Source organism: Python bivittatus, unplaced genomic scaffold (assembly GCF_059951505.1).
Source record: "Python bivittatus isolate LINGU-HERP-01145 unplaced genomic scaffold, Pbiv_v1 ctg000120_np1212, whole genome shotgun sequence".
In the NCBI taxonomy this organism is placed as follows: Eukaryota; Metazoa; Chordata; class Lepidosauria; order Squamata; family Pythonidae; genus Python; species Python bivittatus.
The window spans coordinates 3,574,701-3,593,316 of record NW_028277037.1 but is presented as its reverse complement, the minus strand read 5'-3'; the positions used below and the strand labels follow the sequence as shown (position 1 = coordinate 3,593,316).

The window sequence follows — 18,616 nt, the reverse complement described above, 5'->3', positions numbered from 1 at the left end:
AATGGCTTCTCCTGTCCTCCACGGTCTTTCCCTTTTCTTAAAATTGGGGAAGGTAAGAATCTGTTTTTTGATCTGAACTCTAATTTGTACCCTAATCAGACAATCTCCAGCACCCATCTGGGCTTGTAAATATTATCCTGGGTGTGGCAAAACATTTGCAGCCACCCACCCACCTGGGAGCTGATAGTCATTTTATGATTCAGCACAGAGAGAAGTCTATCCCTCCTATAGATATAATTCAGAATCACTAGACGATGTGCAGCAGGTGTCTGATTATTTTAATATGTAATACTGGGGCTAGCTGACTGGGAACACGCCCACTAGTACTTGCTATTTTTGCTATTTCTCCTGGGTGCTTCTTTAGAGTTCCCCCTTGCTCTATTATTCCATTCCATCAGTCAGTAAGGGTTCACTGATTTAAATTATACCATAGAATATTTAATTTGTTGCTCTGAGTACCTTAAATGTTTGCTGTGGTAGCTGAAAACCTGAGCATGGCCTTTCTTGTCCGGTCTGTGCTTTGCTGGTAAGATTCCATGTATCCTTTCTAACTGGCTGCAAATATTCATTACTTCTTTTGATAAAAAACTAAACCACATGTTCCAGTCCTGAGGAACTCCTTCCAACACAAACAGGCTTTGGGAAATGGCTGTGTCTTTGAGGCAGAAGAACGAAGAGTAAGCATGTTGGTTCAGGCATAGAAGATACATCTAAGAGAGAAGAAAACCCCTGAATTTCTAGAAGACTTTGCACTCTTTTTCTTGCCAGATGGCCTATGGCTTTAACAGAAAGATGGCTGGCGGGGGGGAGGGGGGGTCTTCCCCTTCATTTACAAGGCAAGATCAGAAAAGCTTGACCTGGCAAATTTTGGTAGGAAGCTGTTAAAGAGACCTTGGATCCTTTTGTTTATCAGAGGAAAGAAAAACCTCTGATGTTCAGCAAGTGGCTGATTGAAGATGTGCCAAGTGTCTCCACTGGCCCATCCAGAATAAAATCTAAGCCTGCATATCTGCTTTTACCCAGATGTATTCCTTGGCAAGACCTAGCCCACACTGGCTCATCTAGAAAGCTAAGTAGAATCAGGCCTGCATAATATTTGAATGGGAGATTAGCTGCCAGGAAACCATAGGCTGTAAGCTGCTTTGGGAAGTTGAAACCACATCTCTGAAGAAAGCAACTTCCCTGTTGTTGCCAAGAAAAGTACATGGGTGAGTCTATGAAGTCACCAGTAGTTGACTTCAGGTCAAAGGAACTTTTAAGTTTCTCCTTGCTGCCCTTTTTCTCGTGTTGCTTCCATCTTTCCTTTGTGGCCTCCCTCCAAGATGTGTAAAGCACCACCCACTCATACTCAAAATGGCAGGTGAAATAAGAATGCTTTTCTAGGGAGAATATTCTGGAGTCAGGATATATCATTTCATAGAACACATTGGGATTGCATACAAAGGTGATGAATTCACCTAAACATACACTGTTTTTTAATTTTAATATTTACCTTATTATATATCTCTGCAGTCTATTTTATCTTATACTATTTTATCTTACTCTTTTATCTTTATCTTACCTTACTATATTTTATTCCATTTTATCTCACTGTAGCCTATTTTATCTCATTTTTTTGTATCTCGCCTTACCTCATTTTATTGTATCTTATTGTGGCTGATGGTCATGCTTTGATATAGACTAATCAGTAAAGTCTGTCTGTCTGTCTGTCTGTCTATCTATCTATCTATCTATCTATCTATCTATCTATCTATCTTTCATCTGTGGGTATCATTACAGTGAAGCTTCTCTTTTGTGTTACTACTTCAAGTACCTCTCCTCTCAAATGTCCTTAGAGAATTGTGTCAGCAGCAGATAACAAGGTCAACTTAAGAAGAGACATTAAAGAAGTGGTCTATGTCCCAGTTAGATTGTGATCTTAATAGATAGAAAACTGTTGAGCATGTGGCCCTGTCCAGAGCCAGAATTTCTCTTCAAGATTCACCTTCCAAATCAACCATCAACTAGTCTTATCTCTGATAGCAAGGAGAACTTCCAACTGGAGAAATGCCACATCAAGGCAAAAGTTAGTCAGGTTTGAGAGTCAGGTGAGTAAGCTCTATGATCCTGGTTCTTCACCAAAAATAACCCTGCTGATTGAGAGGTCTACAGAGGGCTTTACTGGGCTCATCTTATGGGAAATGTTGGATTTTTAATCCAAGAATAAAATACAATGCTGTGTTTAATTCTGAGTTTCCGTGGTAACTATCAGGGCAGCTGATAAGAATGTAGAGCTGGATTTCATTCTTGTTTTGGTAGAATGATGAGGAAAGTTCATACAATTCTAAACCCTCAAAAGCTATTACTTTACCAAATGTCTTCTTTATTTTATATTTCTTCAGGATTGCCGGTGACACAGCCCTCAGTAAAAATATCCACGAATCCGTCAGTGCTCAGATTCGCAAGAATTTTGCAAAAAGCAAATGGAGAGTAAGTTCTCAGACAGGTTACAGTGTTGGGGAAGACTGATTGTTTTGCTTTGTAAGGGAGCTACATGTGAACATTTTCTCACCCTTTTTCAAGATTATGATTCTTGTTCTCCTCAGGAAAACATAGCTTGGCCTAGCAGTGCTATTCCTTTGTGAATAAGTGCTGTTGAATTTGGCTTTGGGAGAGATCTTCTCAGTATTTCTCAACCTTGGTAACTTGAAGATGTGTGGACTTTAACTCCCAGAATTCCTCAGCCAGCCATGCTGGCTGGAGAATTCTGGGAGTTGAAGTCCACACATCTTCAAGCTGCCAAGGTTGAGAAACACGGTTCTAAGATAATGAAACCATGTTATGTCTTAATTCTCTTTCTGTTTTTTTCTGTACAAGGGACAAACTCATGGATTAAGGGAAAACAGCAGATTCTAGTTTTATTCATCCACCCCAAACACTTCTAGTTCCAAATTCCAAAAGGCACATCTTCCTACTGGGCCTCTTTAATTGCTAAAGAGAAGAACTAAGTTTAAATCCTAATTAAATCAATATCACCAAAGTCAAGTGAACAAACAAAGGGGGGCGGGGAAACAATCCTTTCTCTGAAAAGAATTATGAATTGATGTCTGGCCATCAATTTCTGTCCAACTAGGCCAACTTTTGTGACTGGATTAATATCTGTTATATATAACATTTTCTTTCATTAGATAAACTTCTTGGAGTGGGTGTTACACTTTTCATTGCTGTAGAAAATCATTTGCTCTAACTAGGGGGGGATAAAAAAAATATTGTTTTCCAAGGCTGTGAGATGGTGATGGATATTTCCAGACTAGTAACTGGAGTGAAAAGGAAGCTGAGGGGTAATATTTTTTGTTCTTTTATTGCATGTCCCAAACAAAATCTGCCTTGTGTGAATGCTGGAACGCACAACTGTGTATACATGTCCTTAAATCAGGAGCATTCATGGGGAGATGAAGGCTACAGTCACGCAACCGCAGCCGCTCCCCTTTTTTACAGACATCATATGGGCAACCCCTGTAAAAGGAGGGTGGGGGCTTTGGTGATGTCTGCCATCTTGACTTATTTTACCCCTTCCTCCATGGATCCCCCTGCCTTAAACCCCCAGCATTTTAGCATTTGGATGAGAAATATTTGGCAATGCCAATATACTGTAGTACCTCTTTTTCTCCAAAATGCCTAAACCCCATTTCTTTATCTCTTCTTGTCCAGCAAGCTTTTAACGCCACAGCTGTTGTGAGACATATGCGGCGGTTACATCTTGGCAATAGTTTGGATAGTGGTTCAAACATGAGTGTATCGAACAACCTCAGTCTGGCCAACCCACTACCTGATGGAGGATCTAGAAAAGAGTGTAAGTACATAGTGGGTAGCAGACAGGGGGGTAACTGGGGGTTTCAGGCAAATCTTAGGTAATCCAATGCTGACCGTCTTCTCCTCTGACTGATACTTAAATATTCCTCGGCAGTGGGGATCAACCAGGGTTGCGACTCCTTTCCATCCAGTCTTTTACCTGTCAGTTCTTTGTTGGAAACACTTGGTAGGATAAAATGAAACTTGAGGAAATGCTCATGCTGGTAAAAGTAGAAGTGAGCAGTATTGCCCCATGATGTCTGTTTAGATAAATAAATGAAACTGATTTGGGGTTTTGGAGGTCACTACATCATGATGGAGTTCACTGCTACAAGCTTAAGGTGTTAAACTAGGATGAGAAGACCCAGGTTCAAGTCTGCCTTTAGTCATGGAAGTTCACGGGTAATGTTGGGCCAGTTACTTTGTTTCATCTCAACCTACCCCACAGGGTTGTAGTGGTAGGAAAAATGGAAGAAGCAAGTGCTACGTGCACTACTTTGAGATCTTGGAAGACAGGGAAAGAGAAGTATGAATCAAATTAATGGATCAAATTAATAAACAGGGATCGCACACGTTTGTGAACAATAGCTGTTGAAATTACTAGGCATGATAGGCCAGATAGGAAAATCTAAGAAGAGCTCTATTTATTTAAACCAAAGCTCTGTCTATCTCAATGAATTGTTTCTATGGTAGTCAAGAGATTGTTACCAGAAACTCATAAAAAGGAGCCTCTCAATCATGTCCTTCTGCGACTGGTAATAAATAAAGAAATAAAGTGACATGATTTGCTCATAATCCTTACGAATGCAGGCGAATTCTCACCTTGCAACCTTTATGTGTGATACAGAAACAGAAAAGCTTTTGTTTGATAATACTGGATTAAAGATGCTCTTCTTAGGGTTCTGACATCAAGGAAAAGCCTGGCTGTGCCATGCAGGAGCTCCACGAATCAGAACAAGTCCATGTTCTCCTATGGTTCCCTAGATGGGGTCTTGAGTAGCCTCTGATATGGAGTGATGTAACAGGAAAGGAAAGAGGGAGGAAAAAAAATAGTGTCAAGAGAAAATATTCTTACATGATGCCTAGGGGGGATGTTGGGATGGAAGCTTGATTGGTTGATAACATTAGTGGATAACATTAGTGTTATCCATCGCCCAGCATCCAAGGCCTGAGACAACACCCTTATGTTTTACTTACTTTACCCCTAAAGAAAGGTGTAATCCTGAATCTTCATTGTTTTAACTCCATAGGAGCTGCCTTACATAAGTCATTTACCCATCTAGTCAGAGATCAGCACATGTGGTCTTAATCTGCATGTTCCCCTTAGCCTAGTTTCAAAATCCTGTTGTAAGAGATGTTGTTCAGAGCTTGAATAACAGCCTCCCTGTAACTCCTATGTGGCATACAACTTGATCTTCTCAAGTGCTCCTCAGGGCAGAATGTGGGGAGCATGAAGAAAGAACAAAAGCTTCATCTTTGCAGGAAACACAGGAAAACAATGTGTTGGATTTGAAGTAGGAGGGGAGTAAACTCAATATCAACCCCAAGCCTACTTAGTAACTATTTTTTATCATTCAGTTATAATAAAGCCTGAGTTACCTGTGTTCTTAGTAGTTGCAGGCTACTTCAAGCTTTGGGGAGCCCGAACCAGAAGAGTTCGTAGGGAAGAGCTGTATTCATCTATGGCAGCAAAATAAACATGGAGTTTGGTAGCACCTTCAAGACTAACCCACTTTACAGGGACATAGATGTATATTCACTGTTCACTATTTACAAGACTTTAAATACAAAGAGTTATAGAAGGGGAAGCAGGTGGGGATTCCACAATAGCTGAGATCAAGAGGAAGTTTCATAGAGGAAGTTGGGGGGGTCTTACCTTATCAACTAGCATATATAATGGACTAAGAACCTACTATTGCAAACCTTCTATAAGACATCAGAATTTTCTACTGTATTGTAATTTCTCTGTTCCACCATTGCTACTCAGAAGTCACTGGTGGAGTGTTCTGGCAGGCTGAAACATCTTGTAGCTGACCTAGAGGAGGGTATCAGAAAAAAGTTGCTTGAAAGAGAAAAGATGTTTTTATTACCTTCAGCTGACCATGTGACTGCCTAGCCAACTGCTTCTGAGATAATGCAGCCCTAGAGACAGTTTGTCTTCCTCCCAAAACATTTTTGAAGTATTATATTTGGGGCCTGGCCTGTATTTCCTGGAACACAGGGTTTGATCCCACAGCCAAACCAACTTGCTTACCAAAGTTCAGCATGTCTCCCAGGTGGCTGGCTTGGATCATATAGCTGTCATTTATATCAGCACAATTCAACGTCTCTTATCTTCAAATGTCACTTCCTCTCCAGAGTGAAAACACTGGTATGCTGGAGATGGTCAACAATGCAGTCCCCCAGGGAATTTATGTCATTAAATTATGTCTGAAGATTTATTCCAGTTTGGAATTCAGCATCTAAATGCATCTGCAGAAGAGGGGCTTGGTGTTCATCATCACTGGAAAGAGGGGAGTTACCTTTTCCCCTCGTTCTGATCAGTGGTGCATGGTCAAAGGAGAATAATGTGGACTGGCAAAGGCGACCATTGGGGTGAACATTCTGTCAGTGGTTTGCTGGCGCCCGTGTAAACTAATGCAATTTAACAACAGTAGGCTGTAGATCCAGGCCAGTGTGCTGAGAATCTCTTTGTGCTGCTGGAATTTAAGGCAGAACTTTTCCATTAAGAACTGCAAAGACTGCAAAACATGTCATAATAAAGAGGACCTTCTTAGGAACTGCCAGCTAAATGTATTTGCAAGGAATGTTGGAAACACTTGCCAAGCAAGTTGGTTTTCAGTTTAGTTGAAGCTGCTTCTCCTCTTCCTTCCTCTTTGTGGTTTTCAAACAATGTTCCCATTTACAAAGGTTCCCTAATAAGGTGAATGAGAAAACTTGTTTCTTCTTTACTTTTATATCCCGAAAGCATAAAGCTGCAGAGAGAAATTGGATGATATTTAGAGTATATTCTCAGTTCCTAGGAAACAATAATTACTTCAAAAGACCTTTGCAGTCCTAAACACATTTACTGATTGAATTCAGTGAGGGTTACAGATGAGTTGGTATATAGAGAAATGCAGTATGCAGATTTTCCTAACTACTGTGCATAGTTTCCAGTGAATTCTTTTGTCTTTTTCTAGTGCATTCCAATAAGGCTTCCAAGTACCCTGAAATATCATTGGAAGATGAATTGAATCATGAGCGAGGCACTTGTTAGAATATTCCCAAAATCAAATTTTAGCCAGAGGTCAATTTAATTTTTAAAATATGGAAATGAAGAGAATTCAGTGCATGTAGCTGGCAGAGTTCAGTTATCGTTCCAAAAGAGATTCTTACCAAAATAGGGAATATTCCACTGACTCTTAGAATTGAAAAGGGCCATCTAAGCCACTGAACCCCTAGTGTGTTGCAGATTTGTAGATATTCCATTGCCGCTCCCAATTTCTTTGCTAAGCATATTGTGCAAAATTGGATTTTCATAAATTAAGCATTCACAGTGTGTTGTAAATTCCACACCTCTCAGAATTCTCTGCAGTTGAATAATTCTATAAAGTAGATGAGAAAGCAGGTTGAAGTCCTCTAGAGCCATCTGACCTACAAGGACACAATATGTACATGCCCCCAATTTAATAACACGGAAGAAATCTCTTCAGACATTGTAATTTGAGTCATCCATATTTAATTTAGCTATCAAAAAGGCCATACTTAATTTAGCTATCAAAAATAATGCATTGGAACTGTAGTCTCTGAGCAAAAGATTCCAACCTCACAGGATGAAAACCAGTGACTTACCATTTGAAGTAAAAGACATATTTCTTCCATGAACCCATTTCAAAAGAGGGAATTTAAAAAGGGGGGGGGGATATTTATGATAATGAAATCTTTCTGCCAAGCTATTAGATCCATTCTGTGAAAATGCATTACTTTCCCCTGCTCTCTCCTGGGACCCTTTAGATGGTACAGGTGGGGAGAACAGGCCTCAGTGCCGAATTCACAGAAGGGTGAGTGTGTGAATTGGCATTTCAATTCACATTAGAGTCAACGCTCCAGAAGGAAGAGTAGCTAGAAAACAAACCTTTGTCGGTATTTCTTTCTGGCTGGGTAGGATGATAGGAATGTTGCCATTATGATCATTCCTAATCGTATATTCTTTCTGCATATATAGAATGGTTCCTTTTTAATCTCATAGTGATCTGGTCCAGTAGATTACATAGCTAAAGTGCTGAAACCCAAGGCTAAAGGCAGAACTGAAATCTGTAATTTATATGGAACCGCCCCCAAATGGCACCCCTCTAAAACAACTTACCCTAAATGTAATACAATGGCATTGGATATTTTCCCCATCTACATCATTAGCTAATGGACAGACCAAGTTCCATCTTAGTCCAGCTTTCACAGTAGCCAACCACTGGATCTGTTGTGTTTGTAAGAAGATGGAGACAAGGCCCTCTCCCCCCATTATTCCCCTGCAATTTGGATTTGTAGGCATGTTGCCATCTTGATGTTACCCTGACCCTGGAGGTCCCATTGAGTTTTCAAGACTAATTGTCCACGATAGACCTGTCCTTCATGAATGTATCAAGTTAGTGCCTATCATCAGTTCTTGTAATGAATTTAATACGTTAATTATGCTTGTATCTTCTTTTGTCTGTTCTAAATTTCCTTCCCTGCAGGGAGGGGAAATTAAATGTTAGATCTTCCCTTTCCAATTTGTATCTTCTGACCATTACACCCATTGGCTGTATATATATTAATTGGTGATGTCTCTTTTCCCCCACTCTTTCAGGCATGTCCCCATCTACTCTCTGTAGTTTTGCTTCTTCAGCTTCATCTGGTATTTCTGCTGTAGGAGAGAGGAGGCCAAGACAGACGACGATAACAACAACAATACATACAGGGACCAAGTGATCCAGATCACCCCACTCGTCCCACCCACAAGGAAGAGGTCAGAGATGGGAGAAAGGGCCCTGGTGGGCAAGCAGGCAGGGAAGAAAACCTTCTCCCAGGTGATTTCATCCTGCATTGCAAACACATCGAAGTATTAGAAGAAAAGAAGGATTTTTTTAAAAAAAATAAATGGCCATATTTTATACTGCGATTCTGAAATGTTGCATTCATCGCAAACTGCAATGACTTCAGGAGGATGGGGAGGGAAAGGGTTGGGAAATAGATGAAGTGGCACCTGGTGCTAGGTCCGTGAATCTAGAAATGTTCTAACTAAAGGACATTGTGTTAGTTCCTCAATGATTTACTCTGTTCTTAGTGTTGGTATCAATACATGCTTTGTTTTTCTTTAACTAAATATCTCAACTGGATTATTTAAATAGAGTAATTTCAAACATTTTTTTTTCTTTTCTCCATATTTTCAGCTTTGTTTTTTTTGTTTTTTTGTTTTTTTTTCCAGCAGTAGAAAATACATAGAAGATTGCATTAATCTTTCAAATCAGGAAGGTTTTAATGGCATGTTTTATATATATATATATATATTTCTTAATTCATAACTATGGACTGCAAACTTGCCTGGATCTTGCAATGATGTTGAAAATGAACTCCTGCTGCACCACTTCTTTTTGGGAAAATAGGAACAAGGTCTGGTTTCCTTACAGTCCCATGGAAGGGGAATGTTCCATGGGTCTGATTTCAGAATATGGTGCTGTGATAATCACTGAAAGAATGTTCTATTTTCTGTTTGCATTTGCACCAGACACTTCTTTGTGGGCTCCAAAATGGGGCTTTAAGAATTTCCCTGTTTTGTTTTGTTTTGTTTTTTCCTTTTCAACTGAATTGGGAGGGAAAAAAACCCCAAACCCAAAATCTTTATTACGGCCAAAGATCAGGATATAATAATACAATATAAAAAGGATATAGAAGTATAAAATTGCAATATAAAAAGCAGAGGATGAAGCAGTGTAGAACTGGGGAAGTTCATAAACACTTCGGAATATACACATCAGCAAATAAATGTACTATAAAAGACTTCAATGTGTTTCTATTAAAATATTAAATAGATTATTTTAAATTGAGTCTCCTAAGCAAAGGACAGCCTTAGTGCAGACCATATGCCATTTTTGTCCCCATGAATATAACAATCAGAAGAGTTTTTTTCAGTACTGACCAGTCAGCGATTTACAGTAAGCTGTGGACTGATTACTGAGTCTTTTTCTTCTAGAAATATTTGGCAACCATAATAATATAATCCACCTTGCACTGAAATGTGATCTTCCCAGCAGTTTCCTGCGATGCACAAAAGCACATCTGATTTTTCCATTGTGGTTTACTTAAGACTCAAATATATTGCTCTGTAAATCTGAAAACAGACTGGCAGCATGCAGCATTTGGGGAAATGGTGGATTTTGCTGGAACCCTTCTGTACAGCATTCTGCCAAAGAGCAGGGCTGGGATTTAAAACGAGAGGGAGAAAATCTGCTTTATGATGTCTTGATTTACATAAAATGGATCCATATGAAGAATAAAACTCCCAAGCACCAGTTTGTGTTCTCTCCACCCATCCTTGAGCCAGAAAAAAATAATTCTGACATGAAATTTGCTTTTTCCTGTCCCTCCTTTTGAGATGCTCTTCTTCCAGACCCTGATTTTCTGTACCTTGAGGCTATCACTGCACAGGTTCAAAATAAGGAGGAAAATACTACTTTAGCAAGAGAGACAGTGATACTGGAGTCCATAATACTTCAAAATCACTTGCTGTAGATTTAGAGCTGACACCGAAACGGATGAAAGCATCTGCTGCTGTGCTGTGCATTCTCAGTCATGGGTGAAGGAACTGGCACAGAACTCTCTTCTGAAAATGGATTGCTAGGTTAGCTTCCAGGACATCCTTTTTCCCCTGAATGTTCAGATCAGCATATGTGGCTTTAATGGTAGTGCCACACACATGAAGAAACTCGGGAAATTCCCCCTTCCCTTGCAGATTTGCCTGTCTGATTCAAAAGACTACTTAATAAAATCCTCTACATGATGCAAAAACATGAGCCAATAGCATGGAATAAACCAACCAGTCAGGCCAGTGAGAAAAACGTGGACATGCTTACGTCCTTCCCATTAAAATCAGTAGAACTGAAGAATGTTTAATTTTGGCTAGATCCCACCTCCTACAGCCAGAAATTAACTCCTAACAGTGCTTCTCTCTTCCTTATTCCCTTCCCTGTCTCCTTTTCCCTTTATCCCAAGGCTTTACAATACAAAGCCTGTCCATGTTGTTTTCTTGTAATGTTATAATACATAAAGTCCTTTTAATTTGGTAGGAATGATAAAACCATGCAGCAAATGAGAATTGCTATTCCATTTTCTTTCTATCTGGAAAGAAATTTCACTGATTTTTCCATTGGTCAAAGGGTTTTCAGTTACAGCTAACATTTTTATCTATTTTAATAATCAAAAGTTTGAAAAGTACCCATTCTAAATGTCAAGGTCCAAGCATCTGACCTACATGCCTGGTTTTGCTTTATCTTAGATCGCAGATGTGTTTAGAATCATTATGTCTTTCATCATCTCCTTTCTCAAAATGCAAAATTTTGAAAAAGTTGTCTGGGCGTAGAAGAGGGAAAGATAGACATGCTCTTTAACTCTGGTTTTTATCTCTCTTTTTTTAAATTAACCAGTACCACTACAGCAGTACATTTATCTGTAGAAACTTTTTTTTTTTGAGAGGAGGAATTATTTCTTTTCCCTCGATGGGGCAACAAAAACAATAAAAACAGTACTGGTTTTATGTGAGGTTTTCATTTTTTCCCCCAAATGGAATGGTGGAAAACAGGTTGGTGCAGAATTGGGAATCCCTGCTGGAGGAATTACAATACCAAGATGTCTAATAAATGCATGAAACTGCACTGCATGTTTTGATGACTATGCTTGCTTTCCCAATCTTTGCCTTTGTATTAAAATACATTCCAAATAAGTAGGCCTTCGTCCATCTCTTACATTTGATTTTGTAAAATGTATCTCGTTCTATGACTTATGAGTCATTGCTTACTCATGCTAGGGGAAAAGCAAACCAAGCAAGAATTAAGGATGGGGTTTTTTTCCCTTTTTCTTTTTCTGGTTATAGACACTGTGGTTTCTCTAAGCGCATCGGCTACCCACAGGGGGGTCTCATTTATCTATGCGTCGGTTCATTGTGTCTGTGGAAAGGAAGAAGGGGGAAAAGCTGACAAATAAGACATAATAGCAACAGAACATATGTGCCATTTGCATTCCTTGTGATCAGAGTAACAACTAGTTCAGGAAGCCTCCCATCTCTGATAAAGAGCTCCATCTTAAGTCTTGCAGGATCAGTAGTGATGTGGGAAGGGAAAGGAAGAACAGGACTACACAGTGTCACAAAAACCACCAATGACTCTGGGTTTATAGGTGGAGATGCTTTGCAAAAACAGATAGCTTTGAGATGTCTGCTTCCTTGATAGGAAAATCACGAAGCCTGAACAAGTGCAACAAAGAACAGTTTGCAATTACTATTTTTCCCTTGCAGGTCTCAGAATCAGGACGTTCTCCCCAAGTTATGCAGGATGATATCCTATTCCAATGACAATTACCCAGGAAAGCCTCTTTTCTACTTATGCACTGGTCAGTTTTATTTGTGGAAAGAAAGAAAGGGGAGAAGTGCCATTAAATATTACCTAATCCTCTGTAACATGAGGTTTCCATAGGCATTTTTTGCAGACTAAAATATAAGCAGGAAATTTGAAAGCCACAATGTCAAACCTGGGTGGTACAGATAGAAGCCATGCATATTTTTAATTTTCCCATGGAGCAGTGGCCTTTAACGTTAGTACTTCTCTAGCAGAATTTGCATATAGGAAACAGCTACACCCTGTGAAACCAAAGGCCAGTATGCTTTTCAAACCATTAGAGATCAGAATTTTTTTTTTTTCATTTCATTACATTTTATTATGTTTCACAACATTTTTGGTCAGCAAAGATGCTCTGTCTTTTCCCACACCAATAAGAAAGTGTAACCTTTTGACTTCTTGATTTGATAGCTCTTTGTCTGGTTTTTCTTTTTTTCTGAGATTCAAAAAGGGCTGAAAGCAAATGAGAATTTTGTAGTCTTTGCACAGAGGAGTTGAAAATAGAGTTCATGTTAGTCTTTGATGTATAATGCTAACTAGGGGTAGGGGAAAAATGTGCATTATTTGAAAAAAAAATGGGAATAAATAGCAGCAGCCATCCCAAATAGAGTTTGATGGCACAATAAGCAGCTGCTAAATTTTAAAATGTTAAAATTAGTGATTTAAAACAAGATGACCTGCCTGCATAAATATATAGCTCAGATTTTATTTTGTGAAGAAAAAAATGAAGTCACACTGACAGATCTATCCAAAGCCACTCTGTATTTTAACTTCTCTATGGAGAACCAAAAACCCAAATGCTCAATCTGATTTTGAGCAAGCAAACTATTATTTCCACACACACATGTGCACACTTTGGGAACTGAAGACTATTGAAAGCAGTAAGAATGATGGGTGGCAACCAACATCAGGGCCTTACATTTCCACTTACACATAGGAACATCCCTTTCTCTGCGTCCCTTCAGAGCCCTACATTTTAGACTGGTGTCACCATCAGTTTCAAAGTGGGAGAGAAAGAGGAAGAATGGTGATTTACTTTCTGAATACAACAAATTGCTGTTGTTGAGAAGGACAAGATAGTTCGGGAGCTGCTTGAAAAGGAGCACAGAGTTCCATATATGTTGATTACTAGGGTTTAGAATGGATGATCAATAAGTTCAGGATGCTTATCTGTGATAGCACATATGTAATTCTTGCTTTAGGAGCAAAAATTCAATGCATATGTAGATGACATTCCAGTGAACCCATTGGAATTGTTTTTGCAAGCACCAATTTCAGGCTCACATATGGCCTAAGGGACAGCCTGTTAAGTGTATTTATGAGATCTTTACTTTAATGGCTAATTCCCAAAGATACACAGTATGTGGAACTGCTTTTGAATACAGAACATCACATGGAAGGAAGTCAGATGAGCCATGCATTGAATGGCAGCCAATGTTAGGAATCCCAGCTGAGAGGGTCAATCTGGTCTCTGGATTCATCGGAATTTGAAGCAGCCCTCCCCAACCGGTTTTAAACTTGGGGAACGGCACTAACAGAGAAGCAGCATTTGGTGTTTGCAAGAAATGATTTGGGCTGGAGACTTCATGCTCATAATGCAAACAACCCTAGAATAAATATCTCCCAGCCAAATACAGAACTGGATCATATACAATGAGGTTCTTTAAAGAGATGAAAGAACAGGTTAGGGATAGGTTGTCACGGAGAATATCTATATGGTTGCTAGGAGTCAAAAACAACTTGATGGCCCATAATCAATCAATCACTTTAAAGAGCACAGCTTGAATGCTGGAGAGAAGTTTTATGGAAAGTTTCAAACACTTTTGACAGCTTTTGACCACAGTCTAACATAGAATGAAATACATTTTCATTGAATCTCTGGCAAAATTTTATGTGTATTTACTTGAAAATAAGACCCGTTCAGTTCCATGGGACTTGCTCCTCCATAAGTGGGTATAGGTTTGTAGCCTTAAGCTTGCTGGATGCTTTGGACTGTGAGAAATTTTGCAGCACCCCAGCAGGAGAATCAAAACAGTGAAACTGCTGCATTTATTGTTGATTAACGTGTGTGTTCTCATGCCTACTGTAATGTACCTCCAAGACTCATTCAAATGCCTGGGTATGACTTTGGATGTATATTTCTAACCAGAGCCACCAATTGTAACATGTGACCGATTGCTTGTGACTGAAGATGACTGGGGAATATTGTTTCTAAATGGGATTCAGCATTTTATGTACATTTTTATTCATTTGGGGTTTTTTAAAGCTCAGTTTTACTCAGATCAAAACCTGGAATGATTCTTAAAATCGCATTTACTGCAAAACATCTCATTATTACTTTTATTTTTACAAAAAAAAGCATGTTTTTAAAAATATTTTTTAAAAAGTAAACTTAAAAGAAAAAACTTGCAAATTTAATCCAGGAATGTCAGTGTGCCTGTTATTATAAGTCGTGTAATTAATTCAGTTTCATAACACCATCTTTGAGAAGGGAAATGTGTATTTACTCAGTGCATGTAACAAGACATAACAAAATGTTTAACCTGCCTAAGGAGTTTGCGATGCTACAAATTGTTAATGGGGCTGTGTTGCAAATTATTCTCTGCCTTGACAATCATGTATACAGTACTTATCAAGATTTCTATCATAAAGATTATTTAAGGGATATAGAGAATAATTTTCCTCCAATAAATCAAATTAAACTGCCTTCATCTGAGACATTTTATTGTTTGCTTTGCTATTCTGTGCATGGGTGAAAGAAGGTTGGAGAGACCTAGCAGCATCTATCTTAATCTCACGTTCTCCAGGTACATTGGGGCTTGCAGTTCCCCAGATACCTTTTGTGATTCTCAGTTGTGGGGGTGTCTGCACGGTGTGGTCAATAAGGTGAAGATGGCCATGATATTGCAATTGAAGCTTAACCAGTGGACACCTCTGCTGAGTTGGAATTATGGAGCATACTCTCCAATGCCTTTGGGTAGCTGGTAAATGCAAACACTGACAGACTGACTTCCTGGTTTATTTGTTAATTTTCTGTCCTCCATTCCTGTCAGTCAAAGCCTTCTGGGTCTTTTTTTTTCAAAAAAGTAAGAAAAATATAGCCCCTAAAGCAGAATATAGCATTTCAAGCTAGTATTCGTTCTCAGCAACTACACCCCAAAGATCTGAGGGGAAAAAATCATCGAGGACCTTCTCAAAGTACCAAAGGAGTGGATCTGGAGCATCTCAGAAGAGAGCTTTTGGAAGCTTCCAGAAGCAGACACCAATTTCCAGATTAAATTGGGTTTCCTGAGTTGGCTGGTAGAACTAAAAAGCAGGGTTTTATGATCTTGAAAGGTTTGTGGTATGTAGGACGGCATTCACCATTTTATCTGAATTGTGGGGCTTTGCATAAGGCAGCTATGGCTGCTTTGTGTAGATCAGAATTTGGAAAATGGATTTGTAGAGAGCCAGTGTGTGAAGAGGACAAGCACGAGGACAGGGGAGACCCAGCATCTAACCCACCTTCACTGATGATCCTATAGGGTTGATGTATTGTAAGAAGAACAAATGGAAGCAGGACCCTATCTTCTTTCTATGAGTTCCTGGAAGAAAGGCCACCTTACCTACTTACCAGAGAAGATAGAAATCAAATAACAATTACAGCAGTAATGAGGTGGGATATACAGTAACTCTAAAGAACAAATAAGCAGGCAAGGAAGGCATCATAAAACATAAATGAGAAGGCAAAAGGAACTGACCCCACAGCTCTCCCCCAAGCTTGCTTTTCATCCAGATCTCAGTTTAGAGTACCACACTTCTGAAATCTGGGATTGGGAAAATGCGGAAAGGGGGAGGAAATGCAGGAACCCATTGACAAGGGAAGTGTTGCCCCTTCTTTCTCTTACCCCAAGCTTTACCACAGCAGCTCCTGCCCTCTGTTCCTGAGATAGAAATAAGAAGCTGCAGCTGGTCTACAAAGCAATACATTGGATGAGAGCTGCATAGTTCTGTCCTTGTGACCCAGATCTGAGCCACAACCATCTGGCCAGGGTTGGGTCCAACTATATCTGACATGGCTGTCAACTAAACCTGACTGAAGTCCATCAAAGAGGCTATACAAATGAAATGGCAATCATTCCTGATCCAGCTTCAGCTTTGGTAACAGTCCCAGCCAGCTCTCTCATGTTAATTAGGTCTGAAAAGGCTCAAATGGTTGGGAAACTGTGAAATCACTATCTTGACAGGAGGCAAACATTTCTGGAAGTGTTTATGGTTTCTGAGGATAGAATATTACCTTTTGTAGCCTAAAGCCAAGTGGGAAATGACAGATAATCTCAAAACTAGTGTCCTTCTACCCATGATACCCCCAAAAACAAAAGTCTCACTCTGCCTAAGACAAAAAACAAAAAACAAACACATTGGGTCTGGCTTAGGAGAAGCAAAGGAAGCACTGATTTATTCAGTGTTGAATCAACATATAGATGCAACTTATGTATCACTGAGCTCCTATGGCCCCCTGGTTCAATAGCCTGAGAGCAGTGGGATAGGACATGCTGGAATTCTCCCTTGGAGGTTAAAATATCTGATCTTGGAGTAGGAAATCCAGTGCTGATTCTCTTCCTGCCACTTTCATGGGCTTCTACACCTGGGTCTTTCCAGAGTCAATAACCCCAAATCTTCAAACACTCAAAAACAAAGACTCAGAATCCATGGGCTCGACTTTGCCCCCAAATTCCAAAAAAACTTAGATCATCTTAAGAGCAATGGGAGATGATTTTTTTTTTCTTCAAAGAGAAAATAGGTAAGCCAGCAGGGACATCCAATGGGGGGGGGGGGGTTGTCAAAAAAATCAAGATGGACCATGCAATTGATGCCATATTCCTTTTTTATATGCATCACATATGTGACACACATTAAAAAGGGGTGGAGCTTCAATCACACATTCATGGCCACCATTAGGAGATACATACCCACAGAAACATGCATACACGTGCAGATTCCCCTGTAAGCCAGCAAACACTCATCTTTCCACCCTATCAGTATGTTGCTGTCAGAATTCAGAATTCTTAGGAGCGTTAAAGTGATTTATGGTTTCCTACCCTAAACAAATGCTTAGTAACCAATTCTGCACCCACTAGAAAATCCCAAGTATGCCTCAACCTGCAAGTAAAAAGACAATAAAATGAAATAACAATATGTTGTGCTCTCATAACATCTAAATGCATCAGCTTGATTGTACCTGATACAGGGCCTGGGAGCAATGAACAATGGAGAGCTCTCTTCTGGATATATTTCTAACAAGTCTGCTGAAGATATTTGAGAAAAATATCCTATCAGTATGATCCAGCAAGATAGTGGGTTCTAAAGGTTGTGGCAGGACCTCAGTGACTTTGGCTACTCTTGAGAAAGCTAAGCAGTATGGATGTGGTTACCACTTGGATGGGAGACTACCAGAACATTCCACGTTGGCAGCTAGACTAGGAAGTTGAAAAAAGCAACCACTTTTCAATTGTTACCAAAAAAATTACACGGTCTCCATGAAGTCACTAGGAACTGAGCTTGATTCAAAGGACATTTTATCTTTTAATAGTTTGAGTTGTTCATTATGTGATTGTCTTTTTCCCCCTGTTCTTCTCGGTCCAGTGCAAAATATTGGCTGTGTGAGCCACAAAAAACAAAAGAAAAATTGAAGGGAATAACTAATTGTTCTAGGAGATCTAGAGACTCCAGTAATGGATATACACATGAAGAAAACATTTGGACAGAAGAATTTTGCAGTGTGGCTGCATGGATTGAAATGTGTACTTTTTCACCACATAGTGTGAACTGCAATGCAGATGTAATCTGGGCTGATAATAGCATCTCTCTCTCTCTCTCTCTCTCTCTCTCTCTCTCTCTCTCTCTCGTATATATGTAGAAGGAAACTGCATGCAGAAGTTTCTTCAGATTTTTCAAAGAAGCAATTATTCCCATAAAATTGAAGACATTTCTTTCCAGCTTCAAACTATATTATCAAAAATAGATATATTTATATTCAAGCCTACATATTAGAGCTACCATTACCAAGGTTGCAAAAATGCAGATGGCCAGTAGATGGCAAGGCAGCAAAAAGTTAGATTTTCTGGTATCTCTTTGCTTCCATCTAGTGGCTACCCAAACCTTTGCAGCCACACACT

At 39.4% G+C, this 18,616-nt stretch overlaps 1 protein-coding gene across 1 annotated transcript in view; it reads left to right on the top strand.

Annotated features, from left to right (window-relative positions):
- Positions 1-15,165, top strand: part of CAMK1D (calcium/calmodulin dependent protein kinase ID) — a 213,719-nt gene extending 198,554 nt beyond the window's left edge. The window contains exons 9-11 of the mRNA XM_088134853.1: positions 2,382-2,469; positions 3,691-3,832; positions 8,660-15,165. Coding sequence (XP_087990979.1) covers positions 2,382-2,469; positions 3,691-3,832; positions 8,660-8,781 — 352 coding nt within the window. The 3' untranslated portion in view covers positions 8,782-15,165. The remainder of the gene's footprint in view (positions 1-2,381; positions 2,470-3,690; positions 3,833-8,659) is intronic.
- Positions 15,166-18,616: the final 3,451 nt, after the last annotated feature.